At 41.8% G+C, this 18,998-nt stretch overlaps 1 protein-coding gene across 2 annotated transcripts in view; it reads right to left on the bottom strand.

Moving 5' to 3' along the window:
• Nucleotides 1–18,032, bottom strand: part of AGMO (alkylglycerol monooxygenase) — a 128,731-nt gene extending 110,699 nt beyond the window's left edge. The window contains exons 1-3 of one of the 2 annotated variants that reach the window (XM_081883369.1): nt 17,705–18,032; nt 14,280–14,407; nt 6,561–6,712 (exon numbers count right to left, since the gene is read on the bottom strand). In XM_081883369.1, coding sequence (XP_081739495.1) covers nt 6,561–6,712; nt 14,280–14,407; nt 17,705–17,839 — 415 coding nt within the window. In that variant the 5' untranslated portion in view covers nt 17,840–18,032. The remainder of the gene's footprint in view (nt 1–6,560; nt 6,713–14,279; nt 14,408–17,704) is intronic. The other variant, XM_081883370.1, reaches the window with a different exon arrangement.
• Between the last annotated feature and the right edge of the window lie 966 nt (nt 18,033–18,998).

Below are 18,998 nucleotides of genomic sequence, written 5' to 3'. Positions count from 1 at the left end.
CCTAGGAAGCATGGGAAAAGATGGCACACCTATTTCCTAATGCTGGAAAGGCACTTCTGGAAGCCAAGTCTCCCATGAACTGAAATCAATGCACAGAGAGTGTTAAATTAACTTTGACAGATGCAGCCACCATTTCAAAGCTGTGCCTCCATGCTGCAAGGATTTCTTATTTGGAACCGTTGTAGGTTTAGTTATAAAAAAAATGCACACTTTTATATTTTAAAAAAGTGAGACAAACTTTCATCAAGACTACAGAGATAAAAAGGTTGTGTGTGTTTACAACTTCCTGTCAGGAGACACAGGTATACCATTGTCTTCCAAAATGTAACATTATCCATCTGGCCAGCAAACATCTGGATATTTATCTTAGCTCATCATTTCCTCCTGCAAGTCCAGAAATTGTCAGTTATTTCAGCTGAGATTCAGCCCAAGGGAGAAAAGAAAAAGTTACATCCTTATTTGCCCAGGTTTTATAAACTGAACTTTACCTTTTTCCCTAGGATGCCGGTAAGCATAAATATAAGTAGTCTGAAGTCTTCTTATTGTGGTTTAACTTGACACATTTAAACTACAAGGGCCATACAACCGACACATTTGATTTTATTATGTAACTAAGTTTTAAAGTTCAGCACAGACAATTCAGATACTAATACCACTATTTAAAATAAATGTTACATTATTTTAAGTCAGGCTAAAATTATCTCCTCCCTCAAACACATATTTCTGGAGTCTACCATTCCCCTGTAAAGCGCAACTTTAGCAAAGTGAATTTTCCAAATGTTCTGGTGGGGGAAGATTAAATGGCCAATAATTTCTTTTAGTTAAAAACAAAGCAGAACCAAAAAATACCAAGTGGGAGGCTGACTTTCCCACCGCTTGAAACAGCAGCTATGCTGCCCTCTTAGTTTGAGTGATTCTCTCCAAACTGTTTGATTATAAAATCACAGAATTATAGAACTATAAGAGTGGGGGACATAGGTGGCACTGTGGTGTAAACCACTGAGCCTTGGGCTTGCCAATCGGAAGGTCAGCGGTTCGAATCCCTGCAACAGGGTCAGTTCCTGTTGTTTGGTCCCAGCTCCTGCCAACCTAGCAGTTCAAAAGCACGTCAAAGTGCAAGTAGATAAATAGGTACTGCTCCGGCAGGAAGGTAAACAGTGTTTCTGTGTGTTGCTCTGGTTTCGGTGCTCTGGTTTCTGGTTTCCATTGTCCGCAGACAGTTTTTCCGGATCATGTGGCCAGCATGACTAAGCTACTTCTGGCACATGACCCGGAAGCTGTACGCCAGCTCCCTCATCTAGTAAAGCGAGATGAGCACTGCAACCCCAGTCATTCACAACTGGAGTTAATTGTCAGGGGTCCTTTACCTTTTTAGAGTTGGGAGGGACCATGAGGGTCATCTAGTCCAACGCTCTGCAATGCAAGAATCTTCTGCCCAACATGGAGCTCCTCATGTAGATTCCTAGTTTGGAAGAGTCACTCTTATCACAACTTGCCAGACATAATGATGGATTGAGGTTTGATCAAACCAGAAAGTATTCTATTAAGCTTAGTGCATAATAGGAGGGAAGGGGGGTGTCAACACGTAAGTATAGTGCTTGTTGCGTGTCAAGGTCCCCAAGACACCCCGATCCCAACAACACACACTTCACACAGAATTTTTGTTTAAGGTTTTTGGCATAATTTTGGCCACAACTTTATTAACATACATGGATGTGAGTGGTTGCTTAGGCATTGGTTAGGACTATCTGTCCCCTCCGTCTGGGGACAGAACTGACTTCCGGATTCCAGCGAAGGTCAGTGAGGGGAAACAATGTTGGGGAGAACTGGAGCTGCGCCACAGGCCCTCAGCTTCTCCCCGCATGCTCCCAGGGGCTTACGCGGCCCAAACCCGATTCCAGGGGTTTGGACAAAAGGATGGCAAGCCCCTGAATTCCTTTAACGGAATTCCCTTGCAGCAGCAGCATTGGAGGGGCAGGCCCACCCAATCCTTACCCCTCCTCCAACCAATTATAACCAATGCCTAACCGCAATCTTACAAGTTGTGACGATTTGCTATGCAGTAGGCAAAAAATAAATGGCACCAGCCAATCAGCCAAATGGACAAAATTCCTACCAGGCCCCTGCCCCAACGGCAGACGACCCCATGACAGGCATAGCAAGGTCAATGCACAAGACCCAAATTAAGGGAGGGTGGGAGGGTGATATGGTGCACGCAGCAAAAGAGAAAGCAGATCGCTGCGAGCACTGTTTAAAAAACCTCTGTCTCCCCCCCCCCAATTGGTTACATCAAAATTACCCCAGCAACTCAGGCTACCAGTCTCTGCCAGAGCTATACCATCCCAAACAGCCTGGCAACAGAGGGGTGTCTTGGCTGGCCCCCACTGCAACACATGCTCTCTTTTAATGAGAACACGCTTTCCCAATCTTTCAAACTATGGTTTAAATTTCTGAACGTTAGAGGATAAGAAAATGTGACCTACGAATACAGCCTGACAAATCAGGAGGCTTGCAGGTTGGGAAATTCAGATATAGCCAAATAAAAGTCGACTTTTAACAGCATCACATATGGGTTAGAATTTCTCCACAGTAATGTTGCAAAAGTTTATTTGCTCACAGGCAACTACGGGAAGATTAGTTTGTCTAATTCATATGGTGAAACATGACAATAGTCCTTAGACGAATTCTGAAAACACCAGAATTCATTCCATTGACTATTTTTAAAAGTGAAGAGTGCAGAGGAATAAATCTGTTTTATCCATTTGTGTGTTTGCGTCACCTAGAAAACACTCCAGTATCCTGGGGAGAGCACTGCCATTCTTGAACTAAAAAGCATTTTGGCACCTTTAAAATGAAAATAAAAACCTTTAGCCACCGGGGAAAGACATCACATACTGTATTTGTAATTAACCAAGCAAAAGATATGTAAAACAAACAAGGTAACTACAGTAGATGAGAAACCTTATACTGTCACCTTCTACAGAAAGCTTTGCCACCTTTTTTAAAAGCCTCAGAATTAGTAATGTTAAAATACAGTCATTCCTCGGGATAAATGTGCTTCAAGTTAAGTATTTTTGGGTTGAGCTCCACGGTGACCTGAAGTAACGGAGTGTGTTACTTCCGGGTTTTGCCGCTCATGCATGCGCAGACGGTCAAAATAGCATTCAGTGCATGCACTGAAGTGGCAAAACATGGCCTGCTCATGCGCAGACACAGGTTGTGTTCGCTTCAGGATGTGAACGGGGCTCCGGAACAGATCCCGTTCGCATCCTGAGGTACCACTGTAGTTGGGTCTGCTAAAATTTGAAAAGCCATCTATTAAGCTTTTTCCCAGTGGCTCACATGTTCAAAGGCACTTTCTAATACATTTTTGAAGTCTCTTTTCTGGTTGTTGTTTTTTAAGCTGAAAGCAATTTTTTTAAAAAAGTTACTAATAAGATATGTTTAGTGTAACATTAATTTTAGTTTACATTGCTGCTCTTCAACAGCCTCACATGGGATGGCTTGTCATTAAAGAGGCAGGGAGGCATTGCACTCCTGAGTCCTTTGAAAGTTTGCAAAACACAAGTAGCTATTACTGTATCTTGCCAATCCCACATGGTGCTGGATGCCCCAAACTGACTAGTAACCTCCTTTTCACTGCTGTTTTTTCCACTTCGCTTGCTAGTTTAATCACTAGCAAGACAGTGGTCCTCTACCTATACAACTGCCCAAAACAGCACTTCTAAAGAACAGAACTGGATAGTTTCCTCAGCCATAGTGTAAAGATGTTCCCTTGACAATTCTCTATTCTGTGTGTCTATTATGGCACGAGATTCTTGTACCTTGCTGAATTGGCACCCATCCAGTGTAGTAGTGAGCAGGCTGTTTCAGAATGAACCATGCATGCATCCTGTCACTACACAGTTGTGTGCTTCTTTCCCTGACAGGACCTAATCTCTTTTCTCCCCACAGGTGGGAAAGCAGCTGGGGGGAGGATTTTCAGCAGACTAATGGCAGGAAGGATAGGAGTTAAAACAACCCCCCTACTGTTCTCCCCGCTCTTGATCACAGCCTCCTCCAAGGCTGCTTTGCATTAAAGAAACAAATCATCTGGGGAAAGAATCATGCAACTGAGTGTCACATGTAGTTTGAACCTTAAAAATCGTATTGCCTGCAATGAAATGGTCTAATTATAATTTAAAAATAGGAGTTCAACAGTGTTCTCTTAAAGGGCAATTGTTCTCCCCCCCAAACAGAAGTGAACAGATTTTCTTTTCCTCTCTGTCAATGCAAATTTGGTGGATAGGATTAGGTGCTCAGGATGAGATGTATTATAATAGCTTTTCATAATGGAAATCATGGACATCTTAGTGCTGCCAATACAGTTAATGTTGTTGTTGATGAAAAATATTCCCCATCTCTCTCACACCCACACAAAGAATTTGGCTACCCCTTATGATGAATATTCCCTCCCCTTAGCATTGTCTCATCTCCCATGCACTTCCTCATCTCCCACCCACCCACCCCTCTCTCTAAATGAAGTCTGGAGTTCCTCCCCATAGGATTGCTGTATGTCCGATTGCCTCCTTCCTCTGCTGCTTAATTCAAAAACCCTCCCAGCATTGTTCTAGCCCGATTCTGACCCCGTTCCTTTTTCCATCACAAGTGTTCTCATCAGCAGCAGGAGCCACCCCACCCTTCCACTCAGTTCAACAGCCCATCATAATTTCCTACCTGTCCTTATAGTTTTTAAGTCTGCAGCAATGTTTTCCACACATCTGAGGATTTAGGAATGTTTCCCCTTTGAACAGAAATGTCTATTTCCTATCATTTGAAGGAAATGCAAAAGTTCACGCTAATCCCAAAAGGGGTCCCCTACTGATTTTAGGCATGTTGGCCTAAAATTATTAAATAATTTATACCTTCCTTTTCAAACCAATGTTTTGGAACAGCTTACATTTAAAGAAACAAATTAATCAATGCTGGAAATCAAACAACACAATAGAAATGCACAGAGGTATTAAAAAACAAGGTAAAAAAGCAAATATTTTTTTCAAAAAAATAGAAGTTTCAAAGCACCTGTATAAGAAGGGGAAGAAAGGGCATTTGTTAGATTTTCATGAGAAGAGAATTTCATAATTGTGATGTCACCAAGGAGAAGACCCCATTTCTGATAACTACCAATCAGATCTTTGTGAATGGATGAGCCAGAGAGCAAATCTTAAAGTACATGCAAGTTCATATGTTCCAGCTCACCCCAGGCCATTTTGGACTTTAAACGTGACTGATAGTATTTAAAATACAAACATATATAACAGCAAATTAAATGTTTATACGGCCATTCAGTTTTAGCCCCTACCTTTTATGCTTCAGGAAGGCTGACAATCTTTTTCATTTTTAAATTAATTTCATGTGTGTATATATATATGTTCATTCATCTTTGCCTTGCTAATTAAAGAGAGTAAAATATTTAACTTCAAAATTGTTCCAAAGACTGGTGGCGGTAAGGGGAAGAGATTTCTTGACAACAGCATAGGTACCAGGCAATCAGAAGTATACTGGGTACCCCAGCTTCCTAACTCAAGAAAAAAAATAAACCTTCAAATTGAACACACTCACAAAAAGGCCACACTGCTCTCATTACATCTGACTTCACTCTTAGGGAAACGCCAATGCGTTTTTGAAACTTTTCAATGGTGCATTTTAAACAAGTAATTAAAGATAATGCAACAACTTAGGGGAGTTTCACAAAATATAGTTATTTTCCATACAAGTGAAGTCCTGATCGTCACAGTGGTTCACTCACATAGACAAACTTTACAATTTGCAGCTTCCAGCCTGCCTGTGTCTTGCCTCTGAGGTTTCTACTTGCCTACATCCAGTCATGTCTAGCCCAAAACATTTTGCTGCCTAAAAAGGAGGGGGGACCACCTAATGCCCCTTCCATTCCATAAACTGAAATGGAAACATGAAATGGAGTGGTATGTGAATCATACTTCTAACACTATGGAAAGGAGAACATCCTCTACTGCAGCTGAAGACAGCTGAGGGACACAAAGCTCTGTCCTCGAACATCTTACTTCAATTCACCATTCCTCAACCAAATTCAACAGCAGCAGGACCCACATGCATAATAGGAGCAGAACAATGCACACATATACCTTCTGGCATCTGGCATTTGTAGCCTGGGCTGCCTGCCTCTCAGCTTTCCTGTTCCAAGGGTACTGTCTGTGATGCACTGGAACATGACTAGGGAGTACAGGAATACAAGCAGCATTCAGGAGAGTGAAAACAGCCTGCAAACATGCTGAGGGGGCATAGCAGGGGTAGACTGTTGTCACTACTTCACCCCCATTGTCTATTGCCTGACACAGTCACCTTACTCTGCCTACAAGTAGTCTGGTCCTGGGTGACTGGATGACAGTCCTCATGGCCAAAATGGCATTCATGGTGGAGCAACTTGTCAAAGAGAAGATTAATACATTCCTGGCAGCATCAACTGAGCGTGCTTTCATCGGCATCTCTTGAGAAAACAAGTAAAAAATATACAAGAAATCAAAAAACAAAACACATCTTACCATGAGCCATACGGTGGAACCAGTAGTAACCAAAATCTACTCCAAGGAATGTCAAATACCATGTCCACGGTGAGTCCCATGGCAGTTCCAGAAGTCTGTAGTTGTCCCACACATAGATGTATACTGCCAGCTCAATGGTCATAAACAAAGCTCTGAAATTTGGAAGGCATAGTTCAGAAGAAAATTTCTGAGTTCAACATGCAGCCCAATTCTATGCACATTTATTCAGAAGAAATTTACTCAAAAGCTAGATGAATATGGCTTACTCCCAAGTAATAGGAGATTGTTGCTTGACTCCATGCCTTTCAGAATCCATCAAGGATCCATTCAGTCTCGTGTGCTATTTAACATCATATGAAACTATTGGATGCAGTCATATGGGGACTTGGAGAGTGGTGTTATCAGTATACCTATGATATGCAGCTCTCTCTTTCCATTCCTTCAGAATCAGAAAAGGCTGTGTTGGACAAGTATGTGGAGGCAGTGACAAATAAGACATTTAAAGCTCTAAATGGCTTGGAACCCAAGTACCTAAAAGATTCCTCTCAATCATTTCAAACCCCACAATCAACAAGTGAGGCCTTTTTGGCAGTGCTGCCACCTGCACTACTCAGTTGCATCACTTTTTCAGTGATAGTTCCCCATTTGTGGAATGCCCTCCCTATTGAGTTGTAGGTCTCCATCATTACTAATGCTCAGGAGGAATTTGAAAACATTCCAGTATTTGGTGGCTGAAGAATACTGCTCCTCCCTGAGATCATTTGATGGAGTACTTTTTAAACTGTAATTGTTTTTAGAATGTTTTAACTGAATAAGAATGTTTTTGTTTTTAACTTGCGGATCTGTTTTCCACCCAGGGCTCCTTCAGGAGGAAACGCAGGATATAAATTCAGTAAATAAATAAATGTTGTAGAAAAACAGTGAAAGAACACTTGCTAAAGCAATAAACACAAATTCATAAGGAATGCAAAAAAAAGTGAAGATAAATTATTCAAAATCAAATCAACAGGGCCCTATGAAACTGAATCTACAGAAGCAGTGGCCCAATGAGCAGAGGCAACATTAAAGAGTCAAAAAATGACAAACAAGACAAATAAGTGCAGTTAGCATATTAGATTGCTGCTACTGTGGTGCTGGAGTCTTAAACTGACCCAAAATTACCTGTAAGGCTCTGCGCACCTGATTCCTCTAGCTATAAAGAATCACTATGATCAAAGTGTGTTAACACTAAACTATTATTTGGGAAATGCATCGGCAATGTTTCCTGGTTACAATTCCAAAAGCCAAAAAGAATTCAGAAAGAGTATGAGAGTACCCTCTTTCACCTCTGGCTGTCATAGTCCACCTGTGCCTCACTCATAGCCCTCCAACAGCTGTCCTGATTTTCCACTCAAGTTATCTGTTTAACTTCACTTTGGCAGTTGATGGACCGAGAATTTCCATGCAACTTTCAATGGTAGGTGAACCTGCCATTTTCTAAGGCAAAACACCTGGAAGATGTTTAATTTTCATAAGAGTCCTGTTCTTCAGATATTGTTAAAGATGATTTTATATGACCAACCATATTTTTACAATTTATAGCATGCGGCATTTGCAAGTCTTAGCTTAAATTCTTAATCATACAGACAACTGGCGAGAAGAGAACCAATGCTATTCTAAAGGGAACAAAAAAAAGTATTCTCAACATCATTTCACTGCCCAGGAAATGAAAAAAGGGGGGGATCCAGCAACACAATGTTATCATTTATTGGCCACTATCCAGTGAATAGTTACATGGACTTAAGCCCTACTGAATCAAAAGGGCTTAAGAGTGCCTGACTCTGTGTTGGATTGTGGCCACTGGATACTGTTTTCTCACTTTGGCCTTGTTAATAAAAGAAATGTAATGCTTTTGCAGCATATCCAGAAATATGAACAGATACGTTTCCTCCATTTTTATGAACTTTCATTTTGCCCTTGAGTCCTTTTTTCCATGGGTTGTAGCCAGAGTGTAAAATTCAGACTAACTGCAAAGAAATGATTTTGTTTTGGTTTTAAAAGTCACGCAAGTAAATTCTGCATATTTTTCATTCATCGTTGGATTACAAAAAAATGAAACATAATAGCTACAATTGTAAGAACAATTGATTGTATCACAAAAGGCATCAACAGTTACAGTACTTATGTCTTTTTGTATAATATTTTATGAAAGTCATCAACCTAGCAGTTATTTAATGCTTACTCTTTTTTCCCCAAAAAACAAAAAACCTTCCACTCCCCCCTTCAATGAGGGTTTCAAGAAAAAAATGGAGGTTAATTAAGCTGATTACTTACCTGAAACTAAACTCTTTTACATAAATGGCACTTGCTCCAAGAAAGATGATTATAATCAGAAGCTCTGACAAATTTTCATTGCAAAATAGTAGGAAAATTCACTAACATTCCAACTTGGCTTTAATTTCTACCTATTTTGGAGTAATGTTGCCTTATATGCAATTCTGCAAAAGGTTAGATAAATAATGTGTGAAAAATCCATAAATTGCTGTCTACTAGGAAACGTTGGATCTTCAAAGACTAAAATCCAGAAGATATGACACAAATAAAATCTGCTTATAACAAGGGTCGCCAACCTTTTTGGATTAAGTGTGCACATTGTGAATCTTGTGTCTGCTGTGGGGCACAAAATGGCTGCCATGGGGAGCATGGAATAACACAAAATTAGAAAGACACCCAGCCTTTACCACCTTATGCTTACCATGAGCAGCTATGTATGTTCTGCTGGTTCTGATTATGAAGCGAAATCTCACTCTTGCTCTTGCTCTCTCTCTCTCTCTCGCTCACACACACACACACACACACACACAAACACACTGTTCTTGTCTAATAACAACAGGGAGCATTCCTCAGCGCAAGGGAAATATTTATTTAATAAAATGTATACAGCACTTGATTGTAAAAAACAAACAAACACCTCAATGTGGTTTACAAAGATACAAGCTGGCCACACCACTCTTATTTCACAGAAATTGCTGAGAAGTCACCCGCACACACCGTAACTAAGTCTACAGACTTACTTTAAAATTGAAATTTACATTTCTCAATGGGAAAACGACTAGAAAAAGTCAAACAACAAGATTTCCTAATGTTTTCTCTATGAAAAAGGAGGGAAAAGCAGCAGCCTTTGGAAACCTCAGGTTGAAAAAGGAAAAGAGCTTGCCTGCAATCTGAAATCCCCTTTTTATTTTTTGGATAGTTGCCAGCTCTCGAGCTGACAACCAATTTATTACTCTGTCAACCAACTTATTAGAGTTGACACAAATCGAGTTGAAATATGCTTGACATGCTAGAGTCAAGGCTTTTTCTCCCTTTTCACACTCCAATACAAAGCCAAACTTTCCGCAAGGTGGCGGAAAGGGGAAGGAAGGAGTGGGAGTTCTATTCCCTGACTTCGCTCAGGAAGGCAAATATGATCCACTTCTACCCTCAATATGCAAAACTGGCTATGAAGCAACCTTAGGCTAAGAGCAATTCACAAAAATGGCAGAGTTTTGAATATTATTAGCAGAGCCTAGTAAACGCTTGCTTATTGTTATTTTAAATCTGTGCTGTTTCCGTTAAAAATAAAGAAAAGCTCCAACCAACACAAAAATATGTATCATTGTTTTCAATGGTAAGTGTATAAAGAATTGCAGCCCTTATAGGTTAAATGACTTTCAGCTATTTAAAAAATGAATACGAAACAGCTGCATAATTTTAAAGGTTATCAACAAAGGAAGATGTAGAATCACACATAATAAAAATTCCAATAGGAATTTCCCCTCTTTTTGTAGTCAATACAGTGTGGAGAGTTATATTAAGTTGACAGGATTAACTATATCTTGTTCTGGTTTTAGGAATGGAAATCTTCATTGCAGGCATGGCTAAAAAGAAACAATATTAAGTGTACAGCCTAAATACAAAAGCATATTGTCAAACCAACGGAAAGGTATTTTCTGATACTTCATTGCAGGCTGCAATCCTATATTTTTCCATGGAAGTTCATTCCTTTCAAATAAATAAGGTGAGTTTAGGATCTGAATATAATAAAACATATACATAAACACTTCACATTTACCAAAATGTTATTGTGAACATTTACTTGTAGTTCTTAATTTCATGGGGGGAAATGAACCAATATAAGAAATAATGCATGAACTGTAGGTGATATTCATATCTAGCATATATATACCGGTAGTTATTTCCAGAGAAATGAGTATTGTTTTGCTTGGTTCACTGAAAACTTTTCAAGATTTTAGGCAAGTTTTATTTGTAATTTATTTTTTAGTGTCAAGGTTTTCAGAACCATCTACTTATAGAAGGGAACAGCTCCCTTGAGTTCAGCGAGACTTATTCCCAAGAAATGAGCTTTAATGTCTCAATCCCGTTTCCATTTCTAAAGTGATTTTAAAAAAGTTTAAAGCTTTACATTTACATGAATTTTAAATGTCTCTTAAATTATCCTTAAGCAATTTACTATCCTTGTTTTTGATCAATTCTTACTTGGAAGCAAGTCCCACTGTGTCCAATAGACCTTACTTACTAAAAGTTTTTAGGATTGCAGCCGCAATATTCTTCCTCCTTTTAAGAGAATTTAAAAGTTGCATTACATACTTAAATTTTAAATCCCTGGCTTCAAATTTCTTCACAGCAACTAAAAAGGTATTCTTATTATATGTCTGAAGATCTGTTCCAACTACAGGTTTGATGTATTGCAAGTCACCATTTTAATACTAATCACATGCTTTCCAAGGAAGTGGGAAACTTTCTCCTGTTAGCCGAGAAGATGAAAATTAGTCCCTAGGAGAGGATATCATCAATAGTGCGTTAATCTAACCCTCAGCTGTTAATGATTTACACTACTATTTCCCCAGATACAGTGAGCTCTGCTGAAATATTATTTTAACAGTTTCTGTCAAACTTCCTTACTATGTATTTGTTGGGGGGGAAAGGCTGCCTGAAGCTCTAATGGAAGGAACTTACTAATTTTTTGTTTGCTTGCTTTTTAGGATAAAAAATGACAAAGGAATGTTTTAATTTTTAATCTTGTTAGCTTTTCCCCTCTGCTATTCATAACTCATCTAGAACAATGGATAATGTTTTGTCAACTGTTTAATAAAGGGATGGGGAACTTCTGGTCCTCCAGATGTTGCTGGGCTACAACTACCATGATCCCTAACCATTGGCCATGCTGGCTGGGGCTGAAGGAAGCTGGAGTCCAAGAACAACTGCAGGGCCATAGGTTCCATGCACCAAACTATGACTTGTGCTTACCAAGCACAAATCAATTTGTTAGTTCAGATGTAAAGTCGACTATGAACTAAAGTAGTAGTACCTAATTTTACTGAAGCAGCATGTGGAATGTGCGCAGAGGAAGGCAACCAAGATGATCAAGCCTTAGGAGGAATGGTTGAGGGAGCTTGGTGTGTTAACATTGCTGTATTTTAATATTTTGTTGAAAGCCACCCAGAGTGGCTGGGAAAGCCCAGCCAGATGGGCAGGGTATAAATAATAAATTATTATTATTATTATTATTATTATTATTATTATTATTAACCTGGAAAAGAGGAGGCTAAATAGAGAAATGATAGTCATCTTCAAATGCTTAAAGAGTTGTCACACATGGATGGGGCAACAAGCTTGTTTCCTTCTGCTTTGGAGACTAGGAACCAAACCAATGGATTCAAGTTACAAGAAAGGAGATTCTAAGTAACCATCAGGACTTTCTGACAATAAGATCTGTTTGACAATGGAATGGATTCCTTCAGAAAGCTTTCAGCACTGATGGACTATGCAGAACTGGCAAAATTGACACATAAGCTACGGGACAAGGATAACTGTGACTTTAAGGATGAATGGGAACCTTTCACAAAGTATTTGAAGACACAACAAAGCGAACTGGACTCCTTGGCAGGTTTTGAATAAACATCCACATTTTTTTTTTTTACTGATAATAATTAGCTAAACAGTTGGAGGATCTATACAACTCTGCAACATGCAGAAAATAGCATTATTGGAGAAACCAAAGACTGGAACTGAGGGAAGTCAGGAGAGTGGGGTAGGGTTTGTGGGCAGAGGGGGGAGGGAAAATGGGGGGGGGGATAAGGATATGTTTTTGGAAAATATGTTTTGTTATAACTTTGAATAAAAAAATTTAAAGAAAGAAAGCTTTCAGCACATGCCAGAACTGCATTACTGTTGGTGCATGCTTTATTTCTAGAGCGAGACCATTCCAGAAGTCAATACCATCACAGAGAAATCCCTCTTCATTAATGCCAGATGGATGTCTGCAGGCTGTGCCCCAACAGGAGGCCTCTGTGGATGAACTTAGTGACTGGACAGATATGTGTTGGAGAAGGTGTTTGCTCAGATAACCCAGGCCCTAGTTATTTAGGGTCTTTTAAGTTAATATCTAGGGACGCGGGTGGCGCTGTGGGTAAAACCTCAGCGCCTAGGACTTGCTGATCGCATGGTAGGCGGTTCGAATCCCCATGGCGGGGTGCGCTCCCGTTGCTCAGTCCCAGCGCCAGCCAACCTAGCAGTTTGAAAGCACCCCCGGGTGCAAGTAGATAAATAGGGACCGCTTACTAGTGGGAAGGTAAACGGCGTTTCCGTGTGCTGCTCTGGTGCCGGTTCGCCGGAGCAGCTTCGTCACGCTGGCCACGTGACCCGGAAGTGTCTGCAGACAGCGCTGGCTCCTGGCCTCTAGAGTGAGATGAGCGCACAACCCTAGAGTCTGTCAAGACTGGCCCGTACGGGCAGGGGTACCTTTACCTTTACCATTAAGTTAATATCTAAACCTTAAACTAGGGTCAGTTGCAAATCTGGACACTGGTGTAGTTCTGTTAATAATGGTGTTACATGGCCATGGCCAGACACATCACTCAGCAACCCAGCAGCTTCAAATATTAAGGGAAGCCCCACATAGACTATTACAGTAATATAGTCTCGAGGATACCAATACATGGTTCATTGTAGCCAAAGTTGATAAAAAGCAGTCCTCACCTTTGCAACCATAGGAGCTTCCAGCAACAATGATGGATCCCCCATGGCAGCCATTTTTTTATGCTATGTCCTCCATGATAGCCATGTTGTGACTGGCACCCACAGCACTTTCTCAAAATTCAAAATATTCAAAATGGTCCAAAAAGGTTATCAACCCCTGATTTAGTCTAGTCTATTTAGTCGTTTACAAATACTTTCAGATGCAGATGTGGAAAACCAGTTCCTGCAAAACTATATATTGTATTAAAAGCTGCATGCCTCAATGGCCTAGTTTGTATGTTACATTAACCCATAATAAAATAAACTTTGGTTTAATGTGCTCACTGCTTAAGCAGTAGGTGCTTCGCTCCTTCCACACTCCTGGTGCTGCTGCACTGCCAAGAAGCAAACCATGGTCTGGCTTAACATTACATTCAAACCCAGGCTCATTGTTGCTGTATGAGCAGTAGCCAAGGTCTGTTCTTAGCTTACAACGAGTGGGGAATAAACCACAAGCCTAGCTTTGGAGGTAACACCAATTGTTTCCCTGCAGTGCAGTGGCAGCAGGAGGAGAAGCTTAATGCCTTCAATTTCACACTGCACTTTCACAACCAACCCAACCTACTAGCTTTTCTGTGTTAGTGAAAGCTAGTATTTGCCATAGGGGATTATTTCCCCCTAAACATGAATCAGCCAAACCACGCAACTGAGAGGACTCACTCTGGAAGTCGAGACAGGATCCCTGCAGAGAGAGATGCTATGCTGTCATTGACACGAGCTGATGATCCCTTCTGAGCCCACTTAACAATGAACTCTAGAAAAATCAGGGTAAGGAACCATGGAGTTGCCTAAAATGAAAAAGAAACACAAAAACAAGATAGTCAACAATAAAAGACGACAGAGTGCTTATTTTCTAGTAAAGATTTATACTTGAAAACACATTATTTTCGCTATCATCTCATCTGCATATTGCAGTTTTGCAAGAATATTGCTGTTGGTTGATTTTTTAATTTTGTATTACATAAAAAACTCAGTAACAATGTACTGTATTTGTTTTCAGTACAGACAATTCACACATATAGCTGAGTCATCAAGAGACAGGAGATCAAGTGAAGTGTCTGAAGGTGTGAAACCAATCCTAACTTGAACATGCCATTTATGAAGAAAATTGTATTTTAAAAACATATGAGCTTTCAAGAAAATATAGGTATTGTGTTCTTCTGACCGATCCATGAAATTAGAATATATATATATATATAACTTGTATGAAAAATGCCATTTAGCACGGTGAAAGGGAAAATAAACTGAAAATTGCCTTCTGGGAAATTTCTCCATTGTTGCATTGAGTAAGTCTGCCCTTGCTTCTGTTTTACACTGTTAAAAACTCCTCTGCAGCAAAAGACTTTATCAGTGTATTGTTTCTGAATCAACTGTATTTAGAGCTGGTAGTTCATAGGTACCGCAGTTATTCCACACTGCAAGCTATATTGATGAGGCTGAGTAGACTCAGGGATCTAATTTTCCACAAAAGTTCATAGCAGATGTAGAATTTATGTTCCCAGATCCAAATCTCATTCTAGCACTTTTCACATGTGGGGGTGAGGAGAGGAGGATCACACCTGATGCTCTTACTCCCAACCGCCACACACTCAATACAATGTGTGTGTAGATCTTACAATTCATATATATCACATTTTCTAGTGACCAAGAACCCTGGAAAAGCAGGTTTGAATTTACAAATAGGCCATTAATCCAGCTCACCCACTGTAGCAGCAGCTTTCCAAGATCTCAGATAGGGAACTTTCCCAAGCCTTTACCCTCTAAGATTTTATGTTCTCCTCCTATCACAGAGAAACTGAATCCCCATTGCAGAATGCCATTCCAGAACTAGGACTGGGATAGATAAATAATATAGTGAGATGAGAGAGCAAGCTAATAGTCTGATCCTATGGGTGGGCTAGTCCTATGGAAATAATAATAATAATAATAATAATAATAATAATAATAATAATATCTTTATTGTCATTGCCCCCTCTCGAGGACAACGAAATTACTTTTATTTAGAGCAGACCCACTGAAATTAATGGTCATGGTCATGACTTAGACCCATTAATTTCAGTGGGTCTACTCCAAGTAAAGATTAACTGAATACAAATAATTGAATTCAATGAGACTTGCCCAGGTATGTGTGCTTATTGTGGGAGCCTGGGTGCTCCACTTTACTCAGGCTTTTGACACTTGAGATATAAATATTTTAGGACCTCCCTTATTTCTGTGCTTGTAAGTTGTTTTAAAGTATTTTTAATGTTGTGTTTTAAGTGTAGCCCCTCCTGGGACCTTGGGGTAAAGGCCAGGTAAACTGTAATAGATACTTTCCCTCAATCATTCACCCAACACTTGGTATTAAAATGCCAGTCCATATTTGTTTCCCCTTTTTATTTGGGCTTCCTCAGAATTTCCTTTATCATTCTTACTGAAACCTGGTGCCAACCAGCTCCCTGCAACGTTAAGCTCCAATTCATTTCAGGCCACAGTCAGGGCCAGGAACACAGGAAGCTGCCTTAGGCTCAGTCAGAACAGTGGGCTGCCTAGCATGGGCGAAGCTATTGAAAAGCATTGAAAGTATTCAATCAACTGAGGTTTTCCCCCAACCAACCAACCAACGCATGCCGCCCCCCCCCCATACTGGGAGGGGGGTATTTTTTTTACCTGTAATTTCCCCACAAAACGTCGTCAACTTTAGAGGGTGACCCGACTGTCTTCCCCAACAAAAATCCTGGCTGCCCCATGCTGCCCTGGTCCAATGTTTCGGACATGGGAGTCTCTCTCAGTCCCTACCTGGAGATGCTGAGGACTGAACCTGGGGCCTTTTTACATACAAAGTGTGTACCATAGGCAGGGTTGCCAACTTGAATAAAATACTGGGGGGAGGCAGGTAATCCCCACCCCAAAAAATATATAAGACACCATACAAACAGCAATGCCAAGGGCTTTTTTCCATTGGGCTCCATTTTTTCTGGTGGGTGCCATTGTCATTCTAAGGGAACAAGGGAGAAATCTGGCCCTTCTTTTTCTAGGAAAATGGTGCTGGTGATGTCCATTAATTAGAGTGGGGGGCTCAAATATTTTATTGGGGGCGAAGACACCCCGCCCCCTGGCTCCTAGGGCCCCATGTGATAGGAATTTTGAGGTCTTAGATATATGGTAATGTTCATAAGCGTACCAACCAAGCACGTACATAGATCAGCACAGGAAGACCGACCTGGAACCATTTTGATTCCTAAACTGAGCAAACGTTTTCTCTGCAAGGTCCAAGTGGGAAACCTCCCATTGTCTCTTTCCTCACAAATCCTGTCTCAAGGGCACATTTAAGATATGAATAGGGTGTGAGCCTGTGACCTGGCCCACTAAATATTTAACATTACGAAAGACTGGCCAGGCTCCCCAGGCAATCCAATCAAGTAACCTGCCAGACAGGAGAAAAACAACATTCAAATTTCTGTTTAGACTGCCTTTTCTGTGATGTAGGTATGATGTATCTGAGGGTTGGTCTTAGATTACACCCCTTCTGTGATGTATGTGTGATGTTTCTGGGGGTGGTCTTGATCTACAGAGTCTTTATAAGGCCTTGTGCGCCATTGTTCTGGGTTTCTCTTCCTCTCCTGTGAGTGAAGGGAGCACCCTGTTGCAACAGTTCAATAAAGATCAGGCTTACTAGCTGCTTTGCTTCTCAATATTCTCTGGTTGGCCTCTGTTATCTTCTCCTACCAATAGGGAACCTATGTAAGGACTCTATATGGGCTCTTGGATACCCCATAAGGGGAAAGGGCAATTTTTGTTTACAACACCCAGGGCTGCCCCACAAGAAACAGAACAGCTCCGCCAACACTCCCCCCCCCAAAAAAAGAGCCTTTTTTTTCTCCTCACCCCTGAGGTAAAACTCAACCCTGGGCTTCTCTATGGCAGCCCAAGAGCCCTTTCCACGACGTGTGTTCCACAGCCCAAAGCACAGGTTGCTTCCTCGGGGTTCGTGCATTGTTGGTGGAGGGGAGGGAGCAGATGGGCCGCAGTAAATCCCCCTCAGGTAAAAAAAGCCAAGCGAGGCCAAGGCCGCCTCCTCCTCCTCCGAGCTGCGCTTGGCTCACCTTGTCCGTGTAATTGGGCACCTCCTCGACGGCGCAGAAGGAGCTCTCGTTGGGCGTGAGGGCGTAGAAGAGGCCGCGGAGCTGCTGCGAGGCGGTGAGCGCCCGCTGAGGGGTGGCGGGCGAAGAAGCCGCCATGGCTCGGCTGCGCTCGCCTTGTTTGTGCAGCTGCTGCTGCTGACAACGACGCCGGCCGCCTTTTTTCCCCCTCCTGAGGAGAGGCGCGAGCCCAAGGCGAAGAGCAGAGAGGATATTAGCCCGGCGCTCCCTTCTGAGGGGAAAGTTCAACTTATCAGGGGTGGGGAGGAGAGAGGGAGAGCGAGAGCAGCGCTCGCTCCGTCTTTCCTCGCTAGCCTTTTGGGTTAGTTTCAAGGCCAGGGCCGGCGCGCTCCCAGTCTGCGGGAAGCAGATCGATGAACTGCGCGAGTTAAGCGAGCTCTGCGGCTTCTGGAAGCAGGGCTGCAGCGGGTGACCCATAAGTTTAGGGGCGGCTCTCGAACCCCCGCCACGGCCTCCTCCTGGCCCCAATGTCTCTCGTGACGAAAGTTGGCCGCCACCCTCGCTTTCCCCTCCGGGCTAAGCAGGCACGCTTATCTGACACACCTGAACAACTTCTCCGTCTGCTTTGCTTATCCTCGCAGCATCAGCATCACTTTTGGTTCTGCCACTCATGCTGGCCTTCCAGGAACATAATTCTACTTCTTTGGCAATCGCTCCTAGCCGAGTAAGATTGTCTTCCATGGAAACAGTCTTAGCAGTGAGTCTGTGACTGACTGTGGAGGCCAATTCTGATCCACACGTCCTTCCACAGTGGGGACATAGTTTTCTGGGTGGGAGTTGATCAGGGTGAGGGTTTGCCAAGCGTGCCTTCCTCTTAGCTTGTTTCTCCTTATCACCCTGAGTTTGTACATCTTCAAAGTCCACAACACCTTTGGTAAAGGCTGCTCTCCCATTGGACTGCTGGCAGGCGAGTGTTTCCCAATTGTTAGTGTTTATACGACATTTTTTTAAAAATATACAAGCATTTCCTGGCCCTGTCTCCCCTGATTCCACTTCCTTTATTTATTGGCATTCCAATGGGCAGCTATTTTGATGCACTAGTGCAGGCATAGGCAAACTCGGCCCTCCAGCTGTTTTGGGACTACAATTTCCATCATCCCTTGCTAACAGGACCAGTGGTCAGGGATGATGGGAGTTGTAGTCCCAAAACAGCTGGAGGGTCAAGTTTGCCTATGCCTGCACTAGTGGTTTGAAGCGCTAATGGTTAATCCCCCACCAGGCAGCACCTAACAAAGGA

Source organism: Podarcis melisellensis, assembly GCF_964234715.1.
Source record: "Podarcis melisellensis genome assembly, chromosome: 12".
Taxonomy (NCBI): Eukaryota; Metazoa; Chordata; class Lepidosauria; order Squamata; family Lacertidae; genus Podarcis; species Podarcis melisellensis.
The sequence above is the reverse complement of the archived record's forward strand: the minus strand, read 5'-3'. Positions and strand labels throughout refer to the sequence as shown.